Source organism: Mustelus asterias, chromosome 24 (assembly GCF_964213995.1).
Source record: "Mustelus asterias chromosome 24, sMusAst1.hap1.1, whole genome shotgun sequence".
In the NCBI taxonomy this organism is placed as follows: Eukaryota; Metazoa; Chordata; class Chondrichthyes; order Carcharhiniformes; family Triakidae; genus Mustelus; species Mustelus asterias.
The window spans coordinates 42,079,302-42,106,957 of record NC_135824.1 but is presented as its reverse complement, the minus strand read 5'-3'; the positions used below and the strand labels follow the sequence as shown (position 1 = coordinate 42,106,957).

General features: G+C 44.4%; 1 protein-coding gene across 1 annotated transcript in view; it reads left to right on the top strand.

The window, feature by feature from the left end:
• axl (AXL receptor tyrosine kinase) overlaps window positions 1-27,656 on the top strand; it is a 326,648-nt gene that overhangs the window by 266,614 nt on the left and 32,378 nt on the right. The window contains exons 16-18 of the mRNA XM_078241607.1: window positions 595-716; window positions 5,146-5,255; window positions 11,834-11,993. Coding sequence (XP_078097733.1) covers window positions 595-716; window positions 5,146-5,255; window positions 11,834-11,993 — 392 coding nt within the window. The remainder of the gene's footprint in view (window positions 1-594; window positions 717-5,145; window positions 5,256-11,833; window positions 11,994-27,656) is intronic.

Below are 27,656 nucleotides of genomic sequence, written 5' to 3'. Positions count from 1 at the left end.
TCTGGATTGTTACTTGAGCCGCGAGTTAATTGGCACAGGGTCAATGAGATTAAAAAGTAAATCCGTGGCCCAAAGATTAGAATTCATGGGACATTGGCACCAGTACTGGGAAAGGAGGAAAGGGAGCTGTTCCGATGGGATGGGCTCCATCTGAATCATGCTGGCACCAAAGTCCTGATGAATCGCATGACTAGGTTTGTAATATGCACCCCAAACCTCAACATACATTATATGCACACGTCACAGTGGTGAGCCACTACAATCCCTGTGTTGTTCGAGGCACCCACAGTGCTGTTACCCAATGACAGTGAAGGAACAGTGATATATTTCCAAGTCAATATGGTGGGTGTCTTGGAGAGGAACTTGCAGATCCACTTTATCAATAGGGATGGGTAGTTAGGTCGGGTCAATATCTCCAGTTCACACACTCACTCCCTCATTTGTAGCACTGAGGTTAATGGGGAGAGCCCCACCCTCGCCACCTGTCCCAGCAAACCTGAAGTCAGAGTCTGGTGAAGTTTTGACCTTTATTCTTTCCAAAGCATTGCTGTTCAGTTTTCAAAATTTCTTTCTTCCTTGCCTCCCTGAATGCAGGAGTCTGTCTGCAGAGTCACGAGAATGAAGGTTTCCCATCGCCAGTTGTCATCCTCCCATTTATGAAACATGGAGACCTCCACAGCTTCCTACTGTATTCTCGGCTGGGAGAGAGCCCATTGGTAAGATCCTGCCTCAGCGTGCTGCTTTTTCCAAAATGACCATCTGATTGTGCTGGGTTTATTGAGGGCACTCTCTCCCTTCCCCTCACACTGTAACTTCTTCCTCCTCCCCCTCCCTCCGTCCTCCCCTCCCTCATCCCCCTCACACTGCGATTTCTCCTCCTCCCCTCCATCCCTCCCCTCCCCTCTCTGTTCTCTCCTTCCTTTCCTCTCCCCTTCCCCTCTCATACTGTGCTCTCTCCCCCTCCCCACCTCCCTCCTCGCACTCTGATATGGTTAATTCGATATCATTGCCCTTCTGGTTCTTTGCTGAAGAACCCAGTCTTTATTGTTGTGTCTGAATGCACATTCTGTCTTCACATGTGATCTTTCTATCCGGTGTGTTGAGGGGTGAGAAACATGGCTGAAGTTTCTCTTTCTTCATCAAGGGACACCAAGGTCAACATGACCCTCCAGCCTTTGGGATTCATTTTAACCAAATCAGCATAGATTGGCGGTCGAATTGAGGACGCTTTGTGTTTTGCGTGGCAGTGTCAGAGCAGGCTCCAGTTAAAGAATTTGTTTTATATTAGTGGACATCATCACTCACCAGGAACATTTGTTGATTAGAATAGTCTCAGCCATGACTCAGTGTGAAGCTTTTAAATGTTGTGCGTTCGGGCCTGCTCTTTAGATCCTAAAATAAATTCCAATCTGACGGTGGCTCCCAGTACAACAGTGAGGTAGTAATGCACTATCAGAGGTGTTTTTGTTTGGAGGATATGTAAAACTAATACCCGGTACCCTGTCTTAAGTTCCAGTGATTTCGTAGCCACTATTCAAAGAGGAGCAGGGGAGATGTACCGAGAGTCCTGATAGTTATCCCTCAAACAACATCGCTCAAAACAGATGATCAGATTGTGTTTTGTGGAACGTGATGTCCAAATTGTCTGTTGTGTCACTCACATAATCACCAATCAGCTTTCCCCCTCAAAGTGGAGAGCAACCTGTGGTCATCTGGAACTATGGCTATTTTAACTCAGCATTTCAAAGAATAAAGAAGAACAAAGAAAATTACAGCACAGGAACAGGCCCTTCGGCCCTCCAAGCCTGCACCAACCATGCTGCCCAACTGAACTAAAACCCCCTACCCTTCCGGGGACCATATCTATCCACTCCCATCCTGTTCATGTATTTGTCCAGACGGCCCTTAGAAGTCACTATCGTATCTGCTTCCACTATCTTCGTCGGCAGCGAGTTCCAGGCACCCACTACCCTCTGTGTAAAAAAGCTTGCCTTGTACACCTTTAAACCTTGCCCCTCACACTTTAAACCTATCCCCCCTAGAAATTGACTCTTCCACCCTGGGAAAAAGCTTCTGACTATCCACTCTGTCCATGCCCCTCATAACCCTGTAGACTTCTATCACGTCGCCCCTCAACCCCCGTCATTCCAGTGAGAACAAACCAAGTTTCTCCAACCTCTCCTCATAGCTAATGCCCTCCATACCAGGCAACATCCTGGTAAATCTTTGAGCTTTGACAAAGGATCATCTGGACTCTAAGTGTCAGCTCTTTTCTCTCCTTACAGATGCTGCCAGACCTGCTGAGATTTTCTCTTTTGGATCCTGGTAAATCTTTTCCGTACCCTTTCCAAAGCCTCCACATCCTTCTGGTAGTGTGGCAACCAGAATTGAACACTATATTCCAAGTGCGGCCTAACTAAGGTTCTATAAAGCAGCAACATGACTTGCCAGTTTTTAAACTCAGTGCCCTGGCCAATGAAGGCAAGCATGCCGTATGCCTTCTTGACTACCTTCTCCATCGGCGTTGCCACTTTCAGTGACCTGTGTACCTGTACACCCAGATCCCTCTGCCTATCAATACTCTTAAGAGTTCTGCCATTTGCTGTATATTTCCTATCTGTATTAGACCTTCCAAAATGCATTACCTCACATTTGTCCGGATTGAACTCCATCTGCCATCTCTCCACCCAAATCTCCAACTGATCTATATCCTGCTGTATCCTCTGATAGTCCTCATCGCTATCCGCAAATCCACCAATCTTTGTGCCATCCACAAACTTACTAATCAAACCAGTTACATTTTCCTCCAAATCATTTAGAAATACATTATAAACAGCAACGGTTCCAGCACTGATCCCTGAGGAACGCCACTTGTTACAGCCCTCCATTCAGAAACACACCCTTCCACTGTTACCCTCCGTCTACTATGACAGACATGATGTGGAGATGCCGGCGTTGGACTGGGGCAAACACAGTAAGAAGTCTCACGACACCAGGTTAAAGTCCAACAGGTTTATTTGGTAGCAAAAGCCACTAGCTTTCGGAGCGCTGCCCCTTCATCAGGTAAGTGGGAGTTCTGTTCACAAACAGGGCATATAAAGACACAAACTCAATTTACAAAATAATCGTTGGAATGCGAGTCTTTACAGGTAATCAAGTCTTAAAGGTACAGACAATGTGAGTGGAGAGAGCGTTAAGCACAGGTTAAAGAGATGTGTATTGTCTCCAGACAGGACAGTTAGTGAGATTTTGCAAGCCAGGCAAGTCGTGGGGGTTACAGATACTGTGACATGAACTCAAGATCCTGGTTGAGGCCATCCTCACGTGTGGCTATCAGTCTCTGCTCAGCGACTCTGCGTTGTCGTGTGTCGTAAATGACTATGACAGAATACTATGTACTAAATGTACTATGTACTAAATGTACTATGTACTAAATACTGTGACAGAGCCAGTTCTGTATCCACCTTGCCAGCTCACCTCTGATCCCATGCGACTTCACCTTCTGTACTAGTCTGCCATGAGGGACCTTTTAACCTGGTGTTGTTAAAACTCTTAATGAGGGACCTTGTCAGAGACCTTACTGAAATCCACATAGACAACATCCACTGCTCTACCCTCATCAATCATCTTCGTCGCTTCTTCAAAAAATTCAATCAAGTTCGTGAGACATGACCTCCCCTTCACAAAACCATGTTGCCTCTCGCTAAAAAGTCCAGTTATTTCCAAGTGGGAGTAAATCCTGTCTCGAAGAATCCTCTCCAATAATTTCCCCACCATTGACGTAAGGCTCACCGGCCTGTAATTACCTGGATTATCCTTGCTACCCTTCTTAAACAAAGGAACAACATTGGCTATTCTCCAATCCTCTTGGACCTCCTCTGTGGCCAGGGAGGATACAAAGATTTCTCTCAAGGCCCCAGCAATTTGCTCCCTTGCCTCTCTCAGTATTCTGGGGTATATCCCATCAGGCCCTGGGGACTTGTCTACCTTAATGTTTCTCAAGAACCCCAATACCACCTCCTTTTTGATCTCAACATGACAATGTTTCTGATTTGGCTGAAAAAGACTTTGGGTTGTTGTGAAAGGTCATTCTGAGAACTGCAGTTACCGGCTTCTTGGAACCTGCTGTACAATCAGCAGACAGGAGCATTCTTGATCATTCCCCTCTCCTTGCATTATCATATCCCTCCATGAGACTCCTCTGATGGGATCAGAGCTCTGGCAGCTATTGACATTCCTGATCTTGCCATTGCTTTACTTCAGCGGTCAGCAAATCAGAAGTGTTGGAAATCCAAAGCGCAAACTGCAGTTGCTAAAAATCTGATGTAAAAACAGAGAATGCTGGATCAACCCAGCATTAATACTTGACGTTATGGGGAACAGGTCTGGGTGGGATTGCCCCTTAATAGAGTCAAGGAGAGTCATAGAGGTTTACAGTATGGGTACAGGCCCTTTGGCCCAACTTGTCTATGCCGCCCCTTTTCTTAACCCCTAAGATAGTCCCAATTACCCGTGTTTGGCCCATATCCCTCTATACCCATCTTTCCCATGTAACTGTCTAAACGCTTTTTAAAAGACAACATTGTACCTGCCTCTACTACTACCTCTGGCAGCTTGTTCCAGACACTCACCACCCTCTGTGTGAAAAAATTACCCCTCTGGACACTTTTGTATCTCTCCCCTCTCACCTTAAACCTATGCCCTCTAGTTTTAGACTCCCCCACATTTGGGAAAAGATATTGACTATCTAGCTGATCTGTGCCCCTCATTATTTTATAGACCCCTATAAGATCATCGCTAAGCTGCCCACGCTCCAGGTGTCAGGGGGATTACTGGGGTTAGAAGGATAGGGCCTGGGTGGGATTATTGTTGGTGCAGACTTAATGGCCGAATGGCCTCCTTCTGCGCTGTCGGGATTTATGATTCTGAGGTCTGGTAGCATCTGTGGAGACAGAAACAGAGTTAATGTTTCCAGTCCATGACCTTTCATCGGTAACATTTTTGGCTGCTCTGTTTCCCACATTACTAAACTTCAATGGCTATAAAGTGCTTTGGGATATCTGGGTTCTGGTTTCTCAGTTTGACCTTTCCCCTCTCTGGAGCTTGTGTTTCTGGGAAATGCTGATGATTTGCCTTCTTTTGCAGTATCTTCCAATGCAGACACTGGTAAAGTTCATGACTGACATTGCACGGGGTATGGAGTATCTCAGCAACAAGAACTTCATCCACAGGGACCTGGCAGCTCGCAACTGCATGTGAGTCCATTTGTGATTAGTACAGCTTTCCCTCATCTTCTGGTATCTGGTCTGTCAGCCAACTGATCATTCTGCCTGTGTGGGCATCTGGCAAACTATTTGACACCAAGAGCACGGTATCTTTGTATGTTCCTGTGTCTACATTAATCCCATAACATTTACTGCATTGGAAAACACGGCTAACAGGGCAGATAAGTGGCAGATGGAATTTAACCCTGAAAATTGTGAGGTGATACACTTTGGAAGGAGCAATTTGACAAGGAAGTATTCAATGAACAGCATGACACTAGGAACTTCTGTGGAACAAAGGGATCTTGGCGTATATGTCCATAGATCTTTGAAGGCAGAAGGGATGTTAGTAGGGTGGTGAAAAAGGCATATGGGACACTTGCCTTTTTCAATCGAGGCATAGATTACAAAAGCAGGGAAGTCCTGTTGGAGTTGTATAGAACTTTGGTGAGGCCACAGCTAGAGTACTGTATACAGTTCTGGTCGCCACATTATAGGAAGGATGTGATCGCACTGGAGGGGTGCAGAGGAGATTCACCAGGATGCTGCCTGGGATGGAGCATTTTAAGTTATGAAGAGAAGTTGGGCTGTTTTGTTGGGCTTGGATTGTTTTGTTTGAGCAGAGAAAACTGAGGGGTAACCTGATTCAGGAATACAAGATTATGAGAGGCATGGACAGAGTGGATAAGGAGCAGTTGTTCCCCTTAGTTGAAGAGTCAGTCACGAGGGGACATAGGTTCAAGGTGAGGGGCAGGAGATTTAGGAAGGGAAGTGAGGGAAAACTTCAGAGGGTGATGATGGTCTGGAATGTGCTGTCTGAGAGGGTGGTGGTGGAGGTGAGTTGCCTCACATCCTTTAAGAAGTACCTGGATGAGCACTTGGCACCTCATAACATTCAAGACTATGGGACAAAGTGCTGGTAAATGGGATTAGGATGGAGGTCAGGTGTTTCACGTGTTGGTTCACATTTGATGGGCCAAAGGGCCTCTCCTGCACTGTGTGATTCTCTGATTCTATGACAATGGGTTGAGGCTCAGAAGCACGGAGACAGAGATCAGTGCAGCAGCTGTACGGTTGCTTTGCTGAATGTTCTTTTTTAAGGTTGGGTTAACATTTCAAAGAATTATAATTGCTTTTATGAGTTTGTATAAATTTTAATGTTAGTAAATATCTTGAAACAAAATACAAAAAAGATTGAAAATGAAATTCACAAATGTCCTTTAGGGAAGGAAATCTGCCGCCCTTACCCAGTCTGGCCTACACCTGACTCCAGACCCACAGCAATGTGGTTGACCCTTAACTGCCCTCTGAAATAGCCCAGAAAACCACTCAGTTGTATTCAATCACTACAAAGAAAACACAAAGGAATGAAGCTGGACAGACCATCCGGCATTGACCTAGTCACTGGAAATGATAATAGCAAACCCTACCCTGTCGACCCTGCAGAGTCCTCCTTACTAACATCTGGAGGCTCGTGCCAAAATTGGGAGAGATAAAGGCCTGTGGAAGGAGTTGGCCATAGTGGACTGGGCAAAAATATTAAAGGGCAGGACAGTTGAAGAACTGTGGCAAATGTTTAGTGAAATACCTCACAATTGAATTATATTCCTGAGAGGAAGAGGAATTGTAAAAAGGTGAAAAATCATCCATGGCTTAACAAGGAAGTCAAGAATAACATAAAAGGCAAAAACTAGGACATATCATACTGCGAAGGTTAGTGGAACTCTGGAGGATTGGGAGAACTTTAAACATCAGCAAAGTGTTACCAAAAGCAAAATCATAAGAGCCAAGACGAACTACGAAAGGAAACAGAAAACATGAGCACTGATACCAAAAGCTTCTGTAAATATTTAAAAAGGAAGAGAATAGTGAAATGTTGGCCCTTTAGAGGACAATAATGGCGAGTAATAATGGGAAAGTCAGAAATGGCAGAGGCACTAAACCAATTTTTTGTTTCTGTTTTCGCAGTGGAAACATTTTTTCCCAAAACATTTTCCCTGAAAACTGCAGTTACTACAGAGGACCTTGTTGAAATTACTAAAACTAGGGAGAAGGTATTAAGTAAACTGATGGATGAAAGGCAGATAAGTCACAGGGGGCTGATGACCAGTGCCCTAGGATGTTGAAGGAGGTGGCAGCGGAGATTGTGGATGCATTAGTTGTGATATTCCAAAATTCCCTGGATTCTGAAAAGGTACCAATGGAAGGCAACATGCTAATATGACACCCTTATTAAAAAAAGGAGGGAGGCAAAATGTGGGAAACTATAGACCAGTTAGTTTGACCTCTATGGTGGGGAAGTTGCTGGAGTCACTCATTAAGGAGGAGATAACTGAACACTTCAAAAAAACAAAGCTCAGTTCACCAGTGTCAGCATAGTTTTATGAAGGGCAAGTCATGCTTGACAAACTTGCTGGAGGTCTTTGAGGATGTAACCAGCGAGGTGAATAATGGGGAACCTGTGGATGTGGTATATCTAGACTTCCAGAAGGCATTTGACAAGGTGATGTACCAAGTTTGTGCTGACACAGATGCCTCACTAATGTAATATTTTCTTGCCTCTATGTGGTCCATATCCCTCGATTCCCTGCCTATTCTTGCATCTATCCAAATGCCTCTTGAACGTTGTTACAGAATCTGCTCCCACCACCTCATCCGGCAGCACGTGGAGGATGTGGAAAGTCTGCAGAGAGATTTGGATAGGCTAAGTGAGTGGGCGAGGATCTGGCAGATGGAGTATAATGTTGACAAGTGTGAGGTTATCCACTTTGGAAGGAATAATAGTAAAATGGACGATTATTTAAATGGTGAAAAATTACAACATGCTACTGTGCAGAGGGACCTGGGGGTCCTTGTGCATGAATCGCAAAAACTCAGTTTGCAGGTGCAGCAGGTGATCAAGAAGGCAAATTGAATGTTGGCCTTTATCGCAAAGGGGATGGAGTATAAAAGCAGGGAGGTCTTGCTGCAATTGTACAAGGTACTGGTGAGGCCGCAACTGGAGTACTGTGTACAATTTTGGTCCCCTTATTTGTGGAAGGATGTATTGGCCTTGGGGGGACTACAGAGAAGGTTCACCAGGTTGATACCAGAGATGAGGGGGTTAGCTTATGAGGAGAGATTGAGCAGATTGGGCCTGTACTCGTTGGAGTTTAGAAGGCTGAGGGGAGATCTTATAGAGACATACAAGATCATGAAGGGCTAGATAGGGTAGAGGCAGAGAGATTCTTTCCACTTAGAAAGGAAACAAGAACTAGAGGACACAGCCTCAAAATAAGGGGGAGTCAGTTTAGGACAGAGTTGAGGAGGAACTTCTTCTCTCAGAGGGTAGTGAATCTCTGGAATTCTCTGCCCATTGAAGCAGTGGCGGCTACCTCGTTAAATATGTTTAAGTCACAGGTAGATAGATTTCTGACCAATAAGGGAATTAAGGGTTATGGGGAGCGGGCGGGTAAGTGGAACTAAACCACTATCAGATCAGCCATGATCTTATTGAATGGCGGGGCAGGCTCGAGGGGCCAGATGGCCTACTCCTGCTCCTATTTCTTATGTTCTTATGTTCCAGGCATTCATCACCTTCTGTATGAAAAACTTGCCCCTTGCATCTCTTTTAAACTTTCCCCCTTTCACTTTCAACCTATGCCGCCGAGTAATTGACCCTTTGACCTTGGGAAAAAGACTCTGACTATCCACTCTATCCAAGCCTGTCATAATCTTGTCAACCTCTATCGGGTCCCCCCTCATCCTCCGTTGCTCCAATGAAAATAATCCAAGTTTATTCAACCTTTCTTCATTGTCCATATCCTCTAATGTGGAGATGCCGGCGTTGGACTGGGGTAAACACAGTAAGAAGTTTAACAACACCAGGTTAAAGTCCAACAGGTTTATTTGGTAGCAAAAGCCACACAAGCTTTCGGAGCTCTAAGCCCTTCCGAAAGCTTGTGTGGCTTTTGCTACCAAATAAACCTGTTGGACTTTAACCTGGTGTTGTTAAACTTCTTACCATATCCTCTAAACCAGACAATATCCTGGTAAATCTCTTCTGCACCCTTTCCAATGTATCAACATCCTCCCGGTGGTGTGGCGATCAGAATTGTACACAATACCCCAAATGCAGTCTAACCAAAGTCTTATACAGCTGCAACATGATTTTCCAATTCCTAGGTCCTTACCCAGTAGACCTTCCAAATCACATCACCTCACATTTGTCCAGGTTAAATTCCATCTGCCATCTTTTGGCCCAGGTCTCTAGCCAATTTATATCCTGCTATATCCTCAGATAATCCTCCTCACTATCAGCGACTCCCCCAATTTTTGTATCATCAGCAAATTTACTAATCAGACCACCTACATTTTTCACCAAATCATTTATATATATATATATATATCTATTAGAAAACAACAGAGGCCCCAGCACTGATCCTTATGGAACACAGCTTGTCACAGACCTCCAGTTAGAAAAGTACCCTTCCACTGCTACTGTCTGCATTCTATGCCCAAGCCAGTTTTGTATCCATCTTACCAGCTCACCTCGGATCCTATATGACTTCACCTTCTGTATCAGCCTGCCATGAGGAACGTTATCGAAGGCTTTACTAAAGTCCATGGATACAACATCCACTACCCTGCCCTGGTCAATTTTTTTTGTCACTTCCTCAAAGAACTCAATTAAGTTTGTGAGACACGACCTCCCCCTCACTTCTTCCCTGCTGCCATCAGACTTTTGAATGGACGTATTTTGCATTCAGCTGATCTTTTCTATACCCCAGCTATGACCGTAACACTACATTCTGCACTCTCTCCTTTCCTTCTCTATGTATAGTATGCTTTGTATATATACTATATATATATGTATATATACTAATACATGTGTGACAATAATAAATCAAATCAAATCAAAAACCATGCTGCCTATTGCTAATAAGCTTATTCTCTTCCAGATGTGAGTACATCCTGTCCCTAAGAAACTTCTCCAATAATTTCCCCACCACTGATGTAAGGCTCACAGGTCTGTGATTTCCCAAATTGTCTTTTCTGCCCTTCTTAAACAGAGGAACGACGTTAGTTACTCTCCAATCCTCTGGTACCTCGCCCGTGGCTAAAGAGGATACAAAGATTTTGGCCAAGGCAGGGGATTGGATTGAGGATTGGCTGACTGACAGAAAGCAGAGCGTTGGGGCAAATGGGTCCTTCTCTGCTGGCGAAATGTAACCAGTGGGGTTCCACAGGGTTCAGTCCTCAGACCTCAACTGTTTACAATCTATATAAATGATCTGCAAGCAGGAACATAGCAAAATTTGCTGATGATACTAAAATAGGTAGGAAAGCACCCTGTGATGACGAGATAGAGTTTAGGTGGATAGAGATATAGAAGATAGAAGCAGGGGGAGGCCATTTGGCCCTTCGAGCCTGCTCCATCATTCATCACGATCATGGCTGATTGTCCAACTCAGTAGCCTAATCCAGCTTTCTCCCTATGATAGATATTGAATGTCTAGGAGAATGGACTGGAATCTGGCGGATGGAGTTTCATGTGGATAAGTGTGAGGTTATCCAGTTTGGCCAGAAAAATAAAAGGGTAAATTATTATGTAAATTGGAAGCAGATTCAAACTGCATCAGTGCAGAGGGATCTGGGTGTTCTTGTGCAAGAATCACATAAAGTGTGTTTGCAGCTGCAGCATGTAATAAGAAACGCAAATGTGATGTTGGCATTAATTACAAAGGACTGGATTTTAAAAGTAAAGAAGTATTGCTTCAATTGTATAGGGTGTTGGTGAGACCACATTTGGAGTATTGCGTCCAGTTTTGGTCTCCTCACTTGAAGAAATATGTGGTGGCATTGGAGGCAGTTCAACGAAGGTTCACCAGATTGATTCTGGGGATAAGAGGGCTGTCAAACGAGGAGTGGTTGAATACCTTGGGCTTGTACTCGCTAGAGTTCAGAAGTATGAGGGGGGATCTGATCGAGGTATATAAAATGCTAAAGGGGATTAATAAGATGGACGTTGAACAGATGTTCCCCCTTGTGGGAGAGTCTAGAACAAAAGGTCATATATATATATATATATATATATATATAGAGTGAGAGGAGGTAGGTTCAAAACTCTCTGAGGGTTGTGAATCTGTGGAATTCACTGCCTCACAGTGCAGTGGAGACAGAATCAATCAACAGATTCAAGAAAGAGATAGGTATGTTTCTGCTTGGTGAGAGTTGTAGCAGACATGCTGAATTTCCTGAGACTTCTGAGAAAGTAGAGGCGTTGGTGGGCTTTTTTAACTATAGTGTCAGGATAGGTTGTTGGTGATCTGGACACCTAAAAACTTGAAGCTCTCGACCATTTCCGCTTCGTCTCTGTCGATGTAGACAGGGGCGTGTCCTCCACTATGCTTCCTGAAGTCGATGACTATCTCCTTTGTTTCACTGACATGAAGGGAGAGATTATTGTTGTCGCACCAGTTCACCAGATTCTCTATCTCTTTCCTGTACTCCATCTCCTCATTGTTTGAGATCTGGCTGGAGGTTTGATGTATTGTTATTATTTTAAAACAGTTTCTTTCTTACCTCAGGTTAAATGAAAACATGAATGTCTGTGTGGCTGACTTTGGGCTGTCCAAAAAAATTTACAATGGGGATTACTATCGACAAGGACGTATCTCAAAAATGCCAGTGAAGTGGATTGCAATTGAAAGCCTGGCAGACAGAGTTTACACGACCAAAAGTGATGTGGTATGTGACTTGATTCTGAACTTCTGCCGTAGATCTGAGCCCAAGTAATTTTTAATGAAATACAAATGTTTTTCCTCTTAAATGGAAATCACAATCATTCATTCTCAGGCATTTCATATTGAGCTTCCTGATTTTTTAACTGTAAATAGGTTTATTCAGAGCAGAGGGCTGTATATTCTTGGTCTGTGGTGAGTTAATAAACCCAAATTAGGGCAATTTTCATTAGATTACAGGGCGTTTAAAATCTTGATTGGGGACAAAAACTGATTGTGTTTTAATTCATACTTTAGGCATCGCTATCAAGGCCAACTGTTATGAAGGGAAGGGTGATCTCTTCTCAGAGAACTAACACTCAACCACTCAACAGAAGTACCTCCCTTTCATAATCTATTGAAGAATGTGTGAGAAATAGTATGTAACCATAGAAACCCTACAGTGCAGAAAGAGGCCATTCGACCCATCAAGTCTGCACTGACAACAATCCCACCCAGGCCCTATCCTTGTGTCCCTACATATTTACCTGCTAATCCCTCTAACCCACATATTTACCCACTAATCCCTCTAATCTACGCATCCCGGGACACTAAGGGGCAATTTAGCTTGGCCAATCAACCTAACCTGCACATCTTTGGTCTGTGGGAGGAAACCGGAGCACCCGGAGGAAACCCACGCAGACACGGGGAGAATCTGCAAACTCCGCACAGACAGTGACCCGAGCCAGGAACCGACTGAACTAAAGCCCCCTAGCCTTCCGGGGACCATATCCCTCTATTCACATCCTATTCATGTATTTGTCAAGGCGCCCCTGAAAAGTCACTACCGTATCCACTTCCACTACCTCCCCCGGCAGCGGGTTCCAGGCACCCACCACTCTCTGTGTAAAAAACCTTGCCTTGTACATCTCCTTTAAACCTTGCCCCTCGCACCTTAAACCTATGCCCCCTAGTAATTGACTCTTCCACCCTGGGAAAAAGCTTCTGACTATCCACTCTGTCCATGCCCCTCATAATCTTGTAGACTTCTATCAGGTTGCCCCTCAACCTCCGTCATTCCAGTGAGAACAAACCAGGTTTCTCCAACCCCTCCTCATAGCTAATGCCCTCCATGCCAGGCAACCTTCTGTTAAATCTTTTTTGTACCCTCCCCAAAGCCTCCACATCTTTCTGGTAGTGTGGCAACCAGAATTGAACACTATATTCCAAGTGCGGCCTAACTAAGGTTCTATAAAGCTGCAACATGACTTGCCAATTTTTAAACACAATGCCCCGGCTGATGAAAGCAAGCATGCTGTATGTCTTCTTGACTACCTTCTCCACCTGCGTTGCCACTTTCAGTGACCTGTGTACCTGTACACCCAGATCCCTTTGCCTATCAATACTCTGAAGGGTTCTGCCATTTACTGTATATTTCCTATCTGTATTAGATCTCCCAAAATGCATGACCTCACATTTGTCCGGATTAAACTCCATCTGCCATCTCTCTGCCCAAGTCTCCAACCGATCTATATCCTGCTGTATCCTCTGATGGTCCTCATCGCTATCCACAAAACCACCAACCTTTGTGTTGTCTGCAAACTTACGAATCAATCCAGTTACATTTTCCTCCAAATCATTTATATATATTACAAACAGCAAAGGTCGCAGCACTGAGGAACGCCACTTCTCACAGCCCTCCATTCAGAAACACACCCTTCTACTTCTACCCTCTGTCTTTTATGACCGAGCCAGTTTTGTATCCACCTTGCCAGCTCACCTCTGATCCCATGCAACTTTACCTTCTGCACCAGTTTGCCATGAGGGACCTTGTCAAAGGCCTTACTGAAATCCATGTAGACAACATCCACTGCTCTACCCTCATCAATCATCTTCATCACTTCCTCAAAAAATTCAATCAAGTTAGTGAGACACGGCCTCCCCTTCACAAAACCATGTTGCCTCTCGCTAATACATCTCACTTATTTCCAAATGGGAGTAAATCCTGTCTCGAAGAATCCTCTCCAATAATTTCCCTACCACTGATGTAAGGCTCACTGACCTGTAATTACCTGGATTATCCTTGCTACCCTTCTTAAACAAAGGAACAACATTGGCTTTTCTCCAATCCTCTGGGACATTCCCTGTAGCCAGTGAGGATACAAAGATTTCTCTCAAGGCCCCAGCAACTTGCTCCCTTGCCTCTCTCAGTATTCTGGGGTATATCCCATCAGGCTCTGGAGACTTGTCTACCTTAATGTTGCTCAAGAACCCCAATACCTCCTCCTTTTTGATCTCAACATGACTCAAACTACCTACACACCCTTTCCCAGACTCATCATCCACCAAGTCCTTCTCTTTGGTGAAAACTGACGCAAAGTACTCATTTAATACCTCGCCCATTTCCTCTGGCTCCACACATAGATTCCCTCCCTTGTCCTTGAGTGGGCCAATCCTCTCCCTGGCTACCCTCTTGCTCTTTATATAAATGTAAAAAGCCTTGGGATTTTCCTTAATCCTGCTGGCCAATGATTTTTCGTGACCCCTTTTAGCACTCCTTACTCCTTTCTTAAGTTTCTTTCTACTTTCCTTGTATTCCACACTTGCTTTGTGTGTTCCCAGCCTCCTCACTTTGACAAATGCGTCTTTTTTCTCTTTGACTACGCTCACAATATCTCTCATTATCCAAAGTTCCCCAAACTTGCCATACTTATCCTTCATCCTTACAGGACTGTGCCGGTCCTGAATCCCTATCAACATACACTTGAAAGCCTCCCATATGCATTCACCTACTCAGCACCTTTGGAGATTCATCTCAAAGTCTTTGGGTACAATCAAGTTATCATGAGGAACAATCACACTGATTAAAGCAAATTACTGTGAATGCTAGGATCCGAAACAAAAATAGAAAATTCTGGAAATGCTCAGCAGTTCTGACAGCACCTGTGGAGAGAGAATAGAGCTAATGGTTTGAGTCTGGATGCCCCTTCATCAGAGTTGAAGACTAGAAAATAGGACGAGATTTATACTGTAAGGGTGGAGGGGGGCTAGTTGACAAGATGTCATAGACAAATAAACGAAGGGGAGGTAAATGGTGGTGATCATGGCTGAGAAAGATATTGTTAGCGGCCATTAAGAGATCAGAATGTGCAAGTGGCTAGCAAGGATAAGCACAATGTCTGAGACATGTAGCAGATGGCCCTAGTGGGGATGGGGGGTGCGCTGGTCAAGATGGAAAGAGATTTAAAAACATGATGGAAGAAATAAAAAAATTAGAAACAATATAATTCATAAAATAATAAAACTAAATAGATAAGATAAAATAGATGAAATAAAATAACATAAATGGAAATGGAGTGTAGGTGGAGGGGAGAGTTTATGCTCTGAAGTTGCTGAACTCAATGTTCAGTCTGGAAGGCTGTAAAGTGCCCAACTGGAAGCTGAGCTTCTGTTCCTCCAGCTTGCGTTAGGCTTGACTGGAACATTACAACAGGCCAAGGACGGACATATGGACAGGAGAGCAGGGTAGTGTGTTGAAATGGCAAGCAACAGGAAGGTCTAGGTTCTGCTTACGGACGGACTGAAGGTGTTCTGCAAATTGGTCACCCAGTCTACGTTTGGTCTCTCTGATGTAGAGTAGACCGCATTGGGAGCAACGAATGCAATAAACCAGATTGAAGGAGGTGCCTGTAAAGCGCTGCTTCAACTGAAAGGGATGTTTGGGAGCTGGGATGATGAGCAGGGAGGAGGCAAAGGGGTGGGTGTTGCACTTTCGCTGATTTCATGGCAAGGAGCCATGGGCAGGATGTGAATTGTTGGGTGTGATGGAAGAATGGATGAGGATATCCTGGAGGGAATGGTCCTTGGGGAATGTTGACAGAGGACATGAAGAGAAGACGTGTTTGGTGGTGGCATCATGCTGGAGTTGGCGGAAGGAAGATGATCCTTTGAATGCGGAGGCTGATGGGGTGAAAAGTGAGCAAAAGGGGAACCCTATACTGGGTCTGGGAGGGAGGACAGAGGGTGAGATGCGTCGGACACAGTTGAGAACCCTGTCAACCTCATCCTCCGCCATTTCCGCAACCCTTGTCAGATTAAGCAGCGCTTCACGTGCACCTCCTCTAATCTGGTTGTTGCCTGTGAAATACTCTATACAGACACTTCGACCAGTTTATCAATCAAAACATGTTTACCCGGGTGCTGTTATTTTCAGAGTCAGACAAAGGACTGCGGTTCAAATGTAACTTTATTAAAAACACTTACAGATTAAAGAAACAATTCTTACACAATAAATTAAATTAACTTTTCCCCAAATTAGGCTAATTGCCTAAGAAACATATACTACCGTTCTGATAAAATTGATTGGGCTGTTGGATTCGATTCACTGAGCTTGTGTAAACAGATGAACTTGGGGGCTGGAATTTTCCAACTGTGGCCAAATTCTCCATCTTGGCTGCAGTGGGCGCGTGATATGATTGGGCGGTAAGATCACGCCCAGTGTTTTCTTGGTACAAAGGAGGATCTCGCACGCCCTCTTCCTTCACAGCACCAAATGAGGTTAGGCCAGCTCATTGTAATTGAAACATAGAAACATAGAAGATAGGAGCAAATTTTTTTTTTGGATTAAATATCAGTTGTTTGGGTTTAATCTCAGTTGTTTGGGTTTAATATCAGTTGTTTGGATTTAATATCAGTTTGGGTTTAATCTCAGTTGTTTGGGTTTAATCTCAGTTGTTTGGGTTTATTCTCAGTTGTTTGGGTTTAATCTCAGTTGTTTGGATTTAATCTCAGTTGTTTGGATTTAATATCAGTTGTTTGGATTTAATATCAGTTGTTTGGGTTTAATATCAGTTGTTTGGATTTAATATCAGTTGTTTGGATTTAATATCAGTTGTTTGGATTTAATATCAGTTGTTTGGGTTTAATCTCAGTTGTTTGACTTTAATCTCAGTTATTTGGATTTAATCTCAGTTGTTTGGATTTAATCTCAGTTGTTTGGATTTAATATCAGTTGTTTGGGTTTAATCTCAGTTGTTTGGATTTAATCTCAGTTGTTTGGGTTTCATATCAGTTGTTTGGGTTTAATATCAGTTTGGATTTAATCTCAGTTGTTTGGGTTTAATATCAGTTTGGGTTTAATCTCAGTTGTTTGGATTTAATATCAGTTTGGGTTTAATATCAGTTGTTTGGATTTAATCTCAGTTGTTTGGATTTAATATCAGTTGTTTGGATTTAATATCAGTTGTTTGGATTTAATCTCAGTTGTTTGGATTTAATCTCAGTTGTTTGGATTTAATATTAGTTTGGATTTAATCTCAGTTGTTTGGATTTAATCTCAGTTGTTTGGATTTAATCTCAGTTGTTTGGATTTAATCTCAGTTGTTTGGATTTAATCTCAGTTGTTTGGGTTTAATCTCAGTTGTTGGATTTAATCTCAGTTGTTTGGATTTAATCTCAGTTGTTTGGATTTAATATCAGTTTGGGTTTAATATCAGTTGTTTGGATTTAATCTCAGTTTTGGGTTTCATCTGTCGCCGCTCTGTGTTCCTGCTTTTTAAACTGTCACCGCTCTGTGTTCCTGCTTTTTAAACTTCTTTCCCAGTGCACTCTGAGGAAGGGGGGAAAGGGTTCAGTGTTCCATTCGAGCAATTCTTTTTCTTTGTAGCAGTAAGTTATATGGAGGGGATGGAAGTGAAGGCAGTGCAATGTACCTCCTGCAGAATGTTTGAGGTGAGGGACACCGTCAGTGTCCCTGCTGATTACACCTGTGGGAGGTGCACCCATCTGCAGCTCCTCCAAGACCGCGTTAGGGAGCTGGAGTTGGATGAGCTTAGGGTCATCAGGAAGGCACAGAGGGCCATAGACACAAGCTTCAAGGATATAGTTGCTCCAGGGAATGAAAATAGATGGGTGACAGTGAGAGGGGCTGGGAGGAAGCAGTCGGTGTGGGGATCCCCTGTGGTCGTTCCCCTTAGCAGCACATATTCCACTTTGGATACAGGTGAGGGGGGCGACCTACCAGTGGTAAGCCGCAGTGACCAGATCGCCAGCGCTGAGTCCGTCCCTGTGGCTCAGAAGGGAAAGGGGGAGAGCGGTAGAGCTATAGTTATTGGGGACTCGTTTGTTAGAGGGATAGATAGGAGGTTCTGTGGCAACAAGAGAGACTCACGGATGGTATGTTGCCTCCCGGATGCCAGGGTCCGTGACATCTCCGACCGTGTCTTCAGGATTCTAAAGGGGGAGGGGGAACAGTCACAAGTCGTGGTGCACATCAGCACCAAAGACATAGGTAAGAGAGGGGACGGGGATTTAAAACAGGAATTCAGGGAGCTAGGGTGGAAGCTGAGAGCCAGGACAAAACAGGTTGTCATCTCTGGTATGTTGCCGGTGCAATGGGATAGCGAGTTGAGGAACTGGGAGAGAGTGCAGTTAAACACATGGATGCAGGGATGGTGTAGGAGGGAGGGTTTCAGCTATGTGGATAATTGGAACACTTTCTGGGGAAGGTGGGACCTGTACCAACAGGACGGGGTGCACCTGAACCAGAGGAGCACCAATATCCTGGGAGGGAAATTTGCTACAGCTCTTCGGGGGGGTTTAAACTAATTTGTCAGGGGGATGGGAAAAGGAGTTGTAGTCTGGAGGTCAGTGAGTGTAGTGAGGTACTGGGAAGGGTATCATGGTCAAAGGTGGGTACCAGCAGACAAGAAGGTGGGTGGAAGTGTGTCTACTTCAATGCAAGGAGCATTCGAAATAAGGTAGGTGAACTTGGGGCGTGGATTGGGACTTGGGACTACGATGTTGTGGCCATTACGGAGACATGGGTAGAACAAAGACAGGAATGGTTGTTGGAAGTTCCGGGGTATAGATGTTTCAGTAAGTGTAGGGTAGCTGGTAAAAGAGGTGGAGGAGTAGCATTGTTAATCAAGGAGAGTGTAACGGCTGCAGAAAGGCATTTCGAAGGGGATCTGCCTACAGAGGTAATATGGGCTGAGGTTAGGAATAGGAAAGGAGCGGTCACGTTGTTAAGAGTTTACTATAGGCCCCCAAATAGTAATAGAGATGTGGAGGAAGAAATTGCTAAGCAGATTATGGATATGTGAGGGGGTCACAGGGTAGTTGTCATGGGGGACTTTAACTTTCCAAATATTGATTGGAGCCTTTATAGGTCGAATAGTTCGGATGGGGCAGTTTTTGTGCAGTGTGTACAGGAGGGGTTCCTGACACAATATGTGGATAAGCCGACAAGAGGTGGGGCCACATTGGATTTGGTAATGGGAAATGAACCGGGCCAAGTGTTGGATTTGGTTGTGGGAGAGCACTTTGGAGATAGTGACCACAATTCGGTGTCTTTTGTTATTGCAATGGAGAGGGAGAGGGCCATGCGGCAGGGCATAGTTTACAATTGGGGGAGAGGTAATTATGATGCAATCAGGCGGGAATTAGGAAGCATAGGATGGGAACAAAAATTGTCAGGGAAAGGCACTAATGAAAAGTGGAACTTTATCAAGGAACAAATACTGTGTGTCCTTGATAGGTATGTCCCTGCCAGGCAGAGAGGAAATGGCCGAGTGAGGGAATCATGGTTCACAAAAGAGGTGGAATGTCTTGTCAAGAGGAAGAAGGAAGCATATGTAAGGTTGAGAAAACAAGGTTCAGTTGGCTCGATGGAGGGTTACAAGTTAGCAAGAAATGAGCTGAAAAAAGGGCTTAGGAGAGCTAGGAGGGGGCATGAGAAATCCTTGGCGGGTCGGATCAAGGAAAACCCCAAGGCTTTTTACTCTTATGTGAGGAATAAAAGAATGACCAGGGTGAGGTTGGGGCCGGTCAAGGACGGCAGTGGGAATTTGTGCACGGAGTCAGAAGAGATAGGAGAGGTGATGAATGATTACTTTTCTTCGGTGTTCACCAAGGAGAGGGGCCATGTTTTTGAGGAAGAGAGGGTATCACAGGCTGATAGGCTGGAGGAAGTAGATGTTCAGAGGGAAGATGTACTAGCAATTTTGAATAAACTGAAAGTTGATAAGTCCCCTGGGCCTGATGAAATATATCCTAGGAGTCTTTGGGAGGCAAGGGATGAGATAGCAGAGCCTTTGGCATTGATCTTTGCGTCCTCACTGTCCACGGGGGTGGTGCCAGAGGACTGGAGAGTCGCGAATGTGGTTCCTCTGTTTAAGAAAGGGAATAGAAATGACCCTGGTAATTATAGGCCGGTTAGTCTTACTTGGGTGGTCGGTAAGTTGATGGAAAAGGTCCTCAGGGATAGGATTTACGACCATTTAGAAAGATGCAGCTTAATCCGGGATAGTAAGCACAGATTTGTGAAGGGCGAGTCTTGCCTCACAAATTTGATAGAATTTTTTGAGGAGGTAACTAAGTATGTAGATGAAGGTAGTGCAGTTGATGTCATATACATGGATTTTAGTAAGGCGTTTGATAAAGTCCCCCATGGTCGGCTTATGAAGAAAGTAAGGATGTGTGGGATAGAGGGAAGTTTGGCTGATTGGATAGGTAACTGGCTATCTAACAGAAGACAGAGGGTGGTGGTGGATGGAAAATTTTCGGACTGGAAACCGGTTACCAGCGGAGTGCCACAGGGATCAGTGCTTGGTCCTCTGCTATTTGTCATTTTTATAAATGACTTTGAGGAGGGGGCTGAAGGGTGGATCAGTAAATTTGCTGATGACACCAAGATTGGTGGAGTAGTGGATGAGGTGGAGGGCTGTTGTAGGCTGCAAAGAGATATAGATAGGATGCACAGCTGGGCTGAAAAATGGCAAATGGAGTTTAACCCTGACAAATGCGAGGTGATTCATTTTGGTAGGACAAATTTAAATGTGGATTACAGGGTCAAAGGTAGTGTTCTGAAGAATGTAGAGGAACAGAGAGATCTTGGGGTTCATATCCATAGATCTCTGAAGGTTGCCACTCAAGTGGATAGAGCCGTGAAGAAGGCCTATAGTGTGTTGGCATTCATTAACAGGGGGTTTGAGTTTAAGAGCCGTGGGGTTATGCTGCAACTGTACAGGACCTTGGTGAGACCACATTTGGAATATTGTGTGCAGTTCTGGTCACCTCACTATAAGAAGGATGTAGAGACACTGGAAAGAGTGCAAAGGAGATTTACCAGGATGCTGCCTGGTTTGGAGGGTAGGTCTTATGAGGAAAGGTTGAGGGAACTTGGGCTTTTCTCTTTGGAGCGGAGGAGGTTGAGAGGAGACTTGATAGAGGTTTATAAGTTGATGAGGGGAATAGATAGTGTGAACGTTCAAAGACTATTTCCTCGGGTGAATGGAGTGGTAACTAGGGGGCATAACTATAGGGTTCATGGTGGGAGATATAGGGAGGATATTAGACGTAGGTTTTTTACTCAGAGAGTGGTTGGGGTGTGGAATGGACTGCCTGCAGTGATAGTGGAGTCAGAAACTTTAGGAACCTTTAAGCAGCTATTCGATAGCACATGGAGTACTTTGGGATGATAGGGAGGAAATAGCTTGATCTGGGTTTCAGACAAAGCTCGGCACAACAACGTGGGCCGAAGGGCCTGTTCTGTGCTGTACTGTTCTATGTTCTAGGAGCAGGAGGAGGCCATTTGGCCCTTCGAGCCATTCATTATGATCATGGCTGATCATCCAACTCAATAGCCTAATCCTGCTTTTTCCCCATAACCTTTGGTCCCATGTGCCCCAAGTGCTATATCCAGCCGCCTCTTGAATACATTCAATGTTTTGGTATCGACTTCCTGTGGTAATGAATTCCACAGGCTCACCACTCTTTGGGTGAAGAAATGTCTCCTCACCTCTGTCCTAAATGGTCTACCTGTATCCTCAGACTGTGACCCCTGGTTCTAGACTCCCTCACCATCGGGAACATCCTCCCTGCATCTCCCCTGTCTAGGCCTGTGAGAATTTTATAAGTCCCGTTGCAAACTCCCCTCTCCCAATTTTCAGCCATTCGGGTAATAATTTGCCTTCTTGTTTTTGCTTCCAAAATGAATAACCTCACATTTATCCAAATTATACTGCATCTGCCATTGATTTGCCCACTCACCCAACCTGTCCAGATCATTCTGAAGGATCTCTGTATCCTCGTCACAGTTCACCCTCCCACCCAACTTGGTATTATTTGCAATCTTTGAGATGTTACATTTTGTTCCCTCATCCAAATCATTAATATATATTGTGAATAGCTGGGGTCCCAGCACCAATCCCTGTGGCACCCCACTAGTTACTGCCTGCCAATTTGAAAAGCACCCATTAATTCCTAATCTTTGTTTTCTTTCTGCCAACCAGTTTTCTATCCATCTCAATACACTTCCCCCAATCTGTTGCGCTTTAATCTCGCACGATAACCTCTTATGCAGGACTTGGTCAAACACTTTCTGAAAGTCCAAATATACCATACCGATTGGCTTCCCCTTGTCAACTCTACTAGTTACATCTTCAAAGAATTCCAACAGATTTGTCAAACATGATTTCCCCTTCAATCCATGCTGATTCTGTCTGATCCTGCCACCGCTTTCTAAATGCTCTGCTATAAAGTCTTTCATAATGAATTCAAGAATTTTCCCCACTCCCGATGTTAAGCTTACTGGTCTATAATTCCCTGTTTTCTCGCTACCTCCCTTTTTGAATATTGGAGTGACATTAACTACCCTCCAATCTGCAGGGATTGTTCCAGAGTCTATAGAATCCTAGAAGGTGACCATCAATGCATCCACTATTTCTAGAGCCACTTCCTTAAACTCTGGGATGTAGGTTATCAGGCCCTGGGGATTTAGCCATCTTCAGTGCAGATTATCAGGCCCTGGGGATTTATCCGCATTCAATGCCATCAATTTTCCCAGCATCATTGCTCTACTAATATTGATCTCCCTCAGTTCTTCCCTCTCACTAAATCCTGCATTCTCCAGCATTTCTGGCATTTGATTTGTGTCCTCTTTTGTGAAGGCAGAACCAAAATATGTGTTCAGTTGCTCGGCCATTTCTTACGCATTCTTATACATTCTCCCATTTCTGTCTGTAGGGAACCTACATTTGTCTTCATCAACCTCTTTCTCTTCACGTATCTATAGAAACTCTTAATGTCAGTCTTTATGTTCCCTGCAAGCTTACTTTCGTACTGTATTTTCCCCTTCTTAATCAACCCTGTAGTTCTTCTTTGCTGAATTCTAAACTGCTCCCAATCCTCAGACCTATTACTTTTCTCAGTCAATCTGTACGCTTCTTCCTTGGATTGGATACTCTCTCTAATTTCCTTTGTACGCCATGGATTGGCCTCTTACCCATTTTGCTTTTGTGTCAGATAGGAATAAACAGTTGCTGCAGTTCCCCCATGCGTTCCTTGAATGTTTGCCATTGCCTATCCACTGTCATCGCTTTAAGTAACTCTCCCCAATCTTTCAAGGCCAACTCATGTCTCATATCTTCATAGATTCCTTTATTAAGATTCAGCACCCTAGTCTCCGAATCAACTACTTCACGCTCCATCTTGATAAAATGTTCTATCATGTTATGGTCACTCATCCCCAAGGGGTCTCGTACAGCTAGATTAGCAATGATTCCCTTCTCATTACATAGTACCCACTCTAAGATGGCCTGCTCTATTTGATTCCTCCACATATTGGTTAAGAAAACCATCCCGTATACACTCCAGGAATTCCTCCTCTACAACATTGTGGTTAATTTGATTTGCCCAATCTGTGTGCAGATTAAAATCACCTGTGCTCACTGATATTCCCTTATCATATGCATCTCTAATTTTGTGTTTAATGTCATTCCCAACATCAGCGCTATAATTTGGGGCTCTGTATATGACACCCACTGATGTTTTTTGCCTCTTGGTCATTCTCCACTCTACCCATACAGACTCCACATTGTCAGAGCTAATATCCTTTCTCACTATTGTGTTAATTTCCTCTTTAACCAACAATGACACTCCACCACCTTGTCCTTTATGCCTGCCCTTCCAAAATACTGAATACCCTGGGACATTCAATTCCCACCCTTGGTCACCCTGCAGCCATGTTTCTGTAATCCCAATTATATCGTACCCATTTACATCTATCTGCGTGATTAGTTCACCCACTTTATTGCAAATGCTCCATGCATTAAGGTACAGAGCCTTTAAGCTTGTCTTTTTAACATTGTTTGCCTTGCTCCCAATATTTTTCTCTATAGCCATGTTTGAACTTTGTCCTTGGTTTCTCTGCCTATCACTTTTCTTATTCCCTTTTCTACCTTTTGTTTTTGACTTTGCTCCCTCCTTTACTGACTCTTTACATAGGTTCCCAACCCCTGGCATATTAGTTTAAACCCTCCCCAACCGCTCTAGCAAACAATCTCCCTCGGACATCAGTTCCAGTCCTGCCCAGGTGTAACCCGTCCAATTTATACAGGTCACCACCCCACTGCCCCCCCCCCCCCCTCCCAACCACCCCAGAACTAGCCCCAATGCCCCAGGAATCTGAAACCCTCCTCCTGACATGATCTCTTCTGCCACATAGTGATATGTTTTTTAGCAGGGAGTCTGCCTGAAACTCGGGAATACTCAAACATAATGGCCAGAATTTTATTGCCCCGTCCGCCACAGGAATCGGAGCAGGTGAGGGACGGACAATGGAAAAGTCCATTGACCTCGGGCAGGATTATTTGGTTTTGGGACAAGCGAGGCCATAAAATCCCACCCAATGTATTTTTCTATTCTTCTGGCTGAGTACCTCCTGATGGGTTCTGGGCTATAACAGCTTGAACCTCTATTCAATATGTAAGAGGTCTGGATTCTGGTTTCCACTCATAATGACTTCCCTATTCATGGAGGCAAAAACACCTCCTCCACGATCATCCTCAACACCGGTTCCTCACAAGGCTGTGTTCTCAGCCCCCTACTATACTCCTTATACACCTACGACTGTGTGGCCAAATTCCCCTCCAACTTGATTTTCAAGTTTGCTGACAATACCACCGTAGTGGGTCGGATCTCAAACAATGATGAGACAGAGTACAGGAATGAGATAGAGAATCTGGTGAACTGGTATGGAAACAGTAATCTCTCCCTCAATGTCAACAAACCAAAGGAGATTGTCATCGACTTCAGGAAGCGAAAAGGAGAACATGCCCCTGTCTACATCAATGGGAATGAAGTAGAAATGGTTGAAAGTTTCAAGTTTTTAGGTGTCCAGATCACCAACAATATGCCAACACTATAGTTAAAGCCTACCAACTTTCATAAAAGACTAAGGAAATTTGACATGTCAGCTACGGCTCTCACCAACTTTTACAGGTGCCCCATAGAAAGCATTCACAGCTTGGTATGGCTCCTGCTCTGCCCAAGACAACAAGGAACTACAAAAGGTCATGAATGTAGCCCAATCCATCATGCAAACCAGCCTTCCATCTATTGACTCTGTCTACACTTCCCACTGCCTTGGCAAAGCAGCCAGCATAATTAAGGACCCCACGCACCCCTACTCTCTTTCAACTTCTTCCGTCAGGAAAAAGATACAAAAGTCTGAGGTCACGTACCAACCAATTCAAGAACAACTTCTTCCCTGCTGCCATCAGACTTTTGAATGGACCTATCTTACACTAAGTTGATCTTTCTCTACACCCTAGCTATGACTGTAACACTACATTCTGCACTCTCTCATTTCCTTCTCTATGAACAGTGTGCTTTGTTTGTATAGCATGCAAGAAACAACACTTCTCACTGTATTTGAATACATGTGACAATAATAAATCAAATCAAATCAAACCCTGTTGTTAAGATCAAGCACCTGTTACCTTTTGAACTGTGGTAACCTCGCCCACATTCCATCAGGCCTTGCTTGTGGAAGCAGTTTAGCTGTATTAATTTAAAATGTCCAATTTTATGTTGGACCTAATTGCTCAGGCCATTGTCCATTTGACCACATAGTCTATTGCGCTCACTGCTCCCAGTGCATTCAGCTCAACATTGGAGAGACCAAACGCACACTGGGTGACCGCTTTGCAGCACGTAGAACCATAGAAAATAGGAGCAGGAGGCCAATTGGCCCTTTGAGTCTGCTCCACCATTCATCACGATCATGGCTTATCATCCAACTCAATAGCATAATCTTGCTTTTTCCCCATAACCTTTGATCCCATTCGCCCCAAGTGCTATATCCAGCCGCCTCCTGAATACATTCAATATTTTGGCATCAACGACTTCCTGTGGTAATAAATTCCACAGGCTCACCACGCTCTGAATGAAGAAATGTCTCCTCATCTCCATCCTAAATGGTCTACCCTGCATCCTCAGACTGTGACCCCTGGTTCTTGACACCCTCACCATTGGGAACATCCTTCCTGCATCTATCCTGTCTAGACCTGTTAGAATTTTATAAATCTCAATGAGATCCCTCCTCATTAGAACATAGAACATAGAAAAAATACAGCACAAACAGGCCCTTTGGTCCACAAGTTGTGCCGGTCATGTCCCTACCTACCTAGGCTTATATATAGGCTTACCTATAACCCTCAGTCCTATTAAGTCCCATGTACTCATCCAGAAGTCTCTTAAAAGACCCGATCGAGTTTGCCTCCACCACCACTGACGGCAGCCGATTCCACTCACCCACCACCCTCTGAGTGAAAAACTTACCCCTGACATCTCCTCTGTACCTACTCCCCAGCACCTTAAACCTGTGTCCTCTCGTAGCAGCCATTTCAGCCCTGGGAAAAAGCCTCCGAGAATCCACCCGATCTATACCTCTCAATATCTTGTACACCTCTATCAGGTCACCTCTCATCCTTCGTCTCTCCAAGGAGAAAAGACCGAGCTCCCTCAGCCTATCCTCATAAGGCATGCCAACCAATCCAGGCAACATCCTTGTAAATCTTCTCTGCACCCTTTCAATCATTTCCATATCCCTCCTGTAATGAGGCGACCAGAACTGAGCACAGTACTCCAAGTGAATATAGGAACCACATCCGCAATCCTCCAATCCTCCGGAACCTCTCCCGTCTCCATCGACGACGCAAAGATCATCGCCAGAGGCTCTGCAATCTCTGCCCTCGCCTCCCACAGTAACCTGGGGTACATCCCATCCGGTCCCGGTGACTTATCTATCTTGATGCTAGTCAAAATTTCCAACACATCCTCTTTCTTAATGTCCACATACTCAATCTTTTCAGTCCGCCTCAATCCTGTAGTACAACCACCCAGGTCTTTTTCCGCCGTGAATACCGAGGTAAAATATTCATTCAGCACCTCTGCTATTTCTTCCGGTTCTGTACAGACTTTCTCACCTTCACTTTTTATAGGTCCTATTCCTTCACATCTCATCCTTTTACTCTTCACATATTTATAGAACGCCTTAGGGTTCTCCTTAATCTTATCTGCCAAGGCCTTCTCGTGACCCCTTCTGGCTCTCCTAATTTCTTTCTTAAGTCCCTTCCTACAAGCCGTATATTCATCTAGATCCCTATCGTCACCTAGCTCTCTGAACCTTTTGTACGCTTTCCTTTTCTTTCTCACTAGGTTCAGCGCAGCCTTCATGCACCACGGTTCCTGTAACCTACCAACACCTCCCTGTCTCATCGGAACGTTGTCATGCAGAACTCCAGACAAACATTCCTTGAAAATCTGCCACCTTACTTCAGTACTTTTCCTCGAGAATGCCTCCTTCCATTCTTCTGAATTCTTCTGAACTCCGGCAAAAACAATTCTA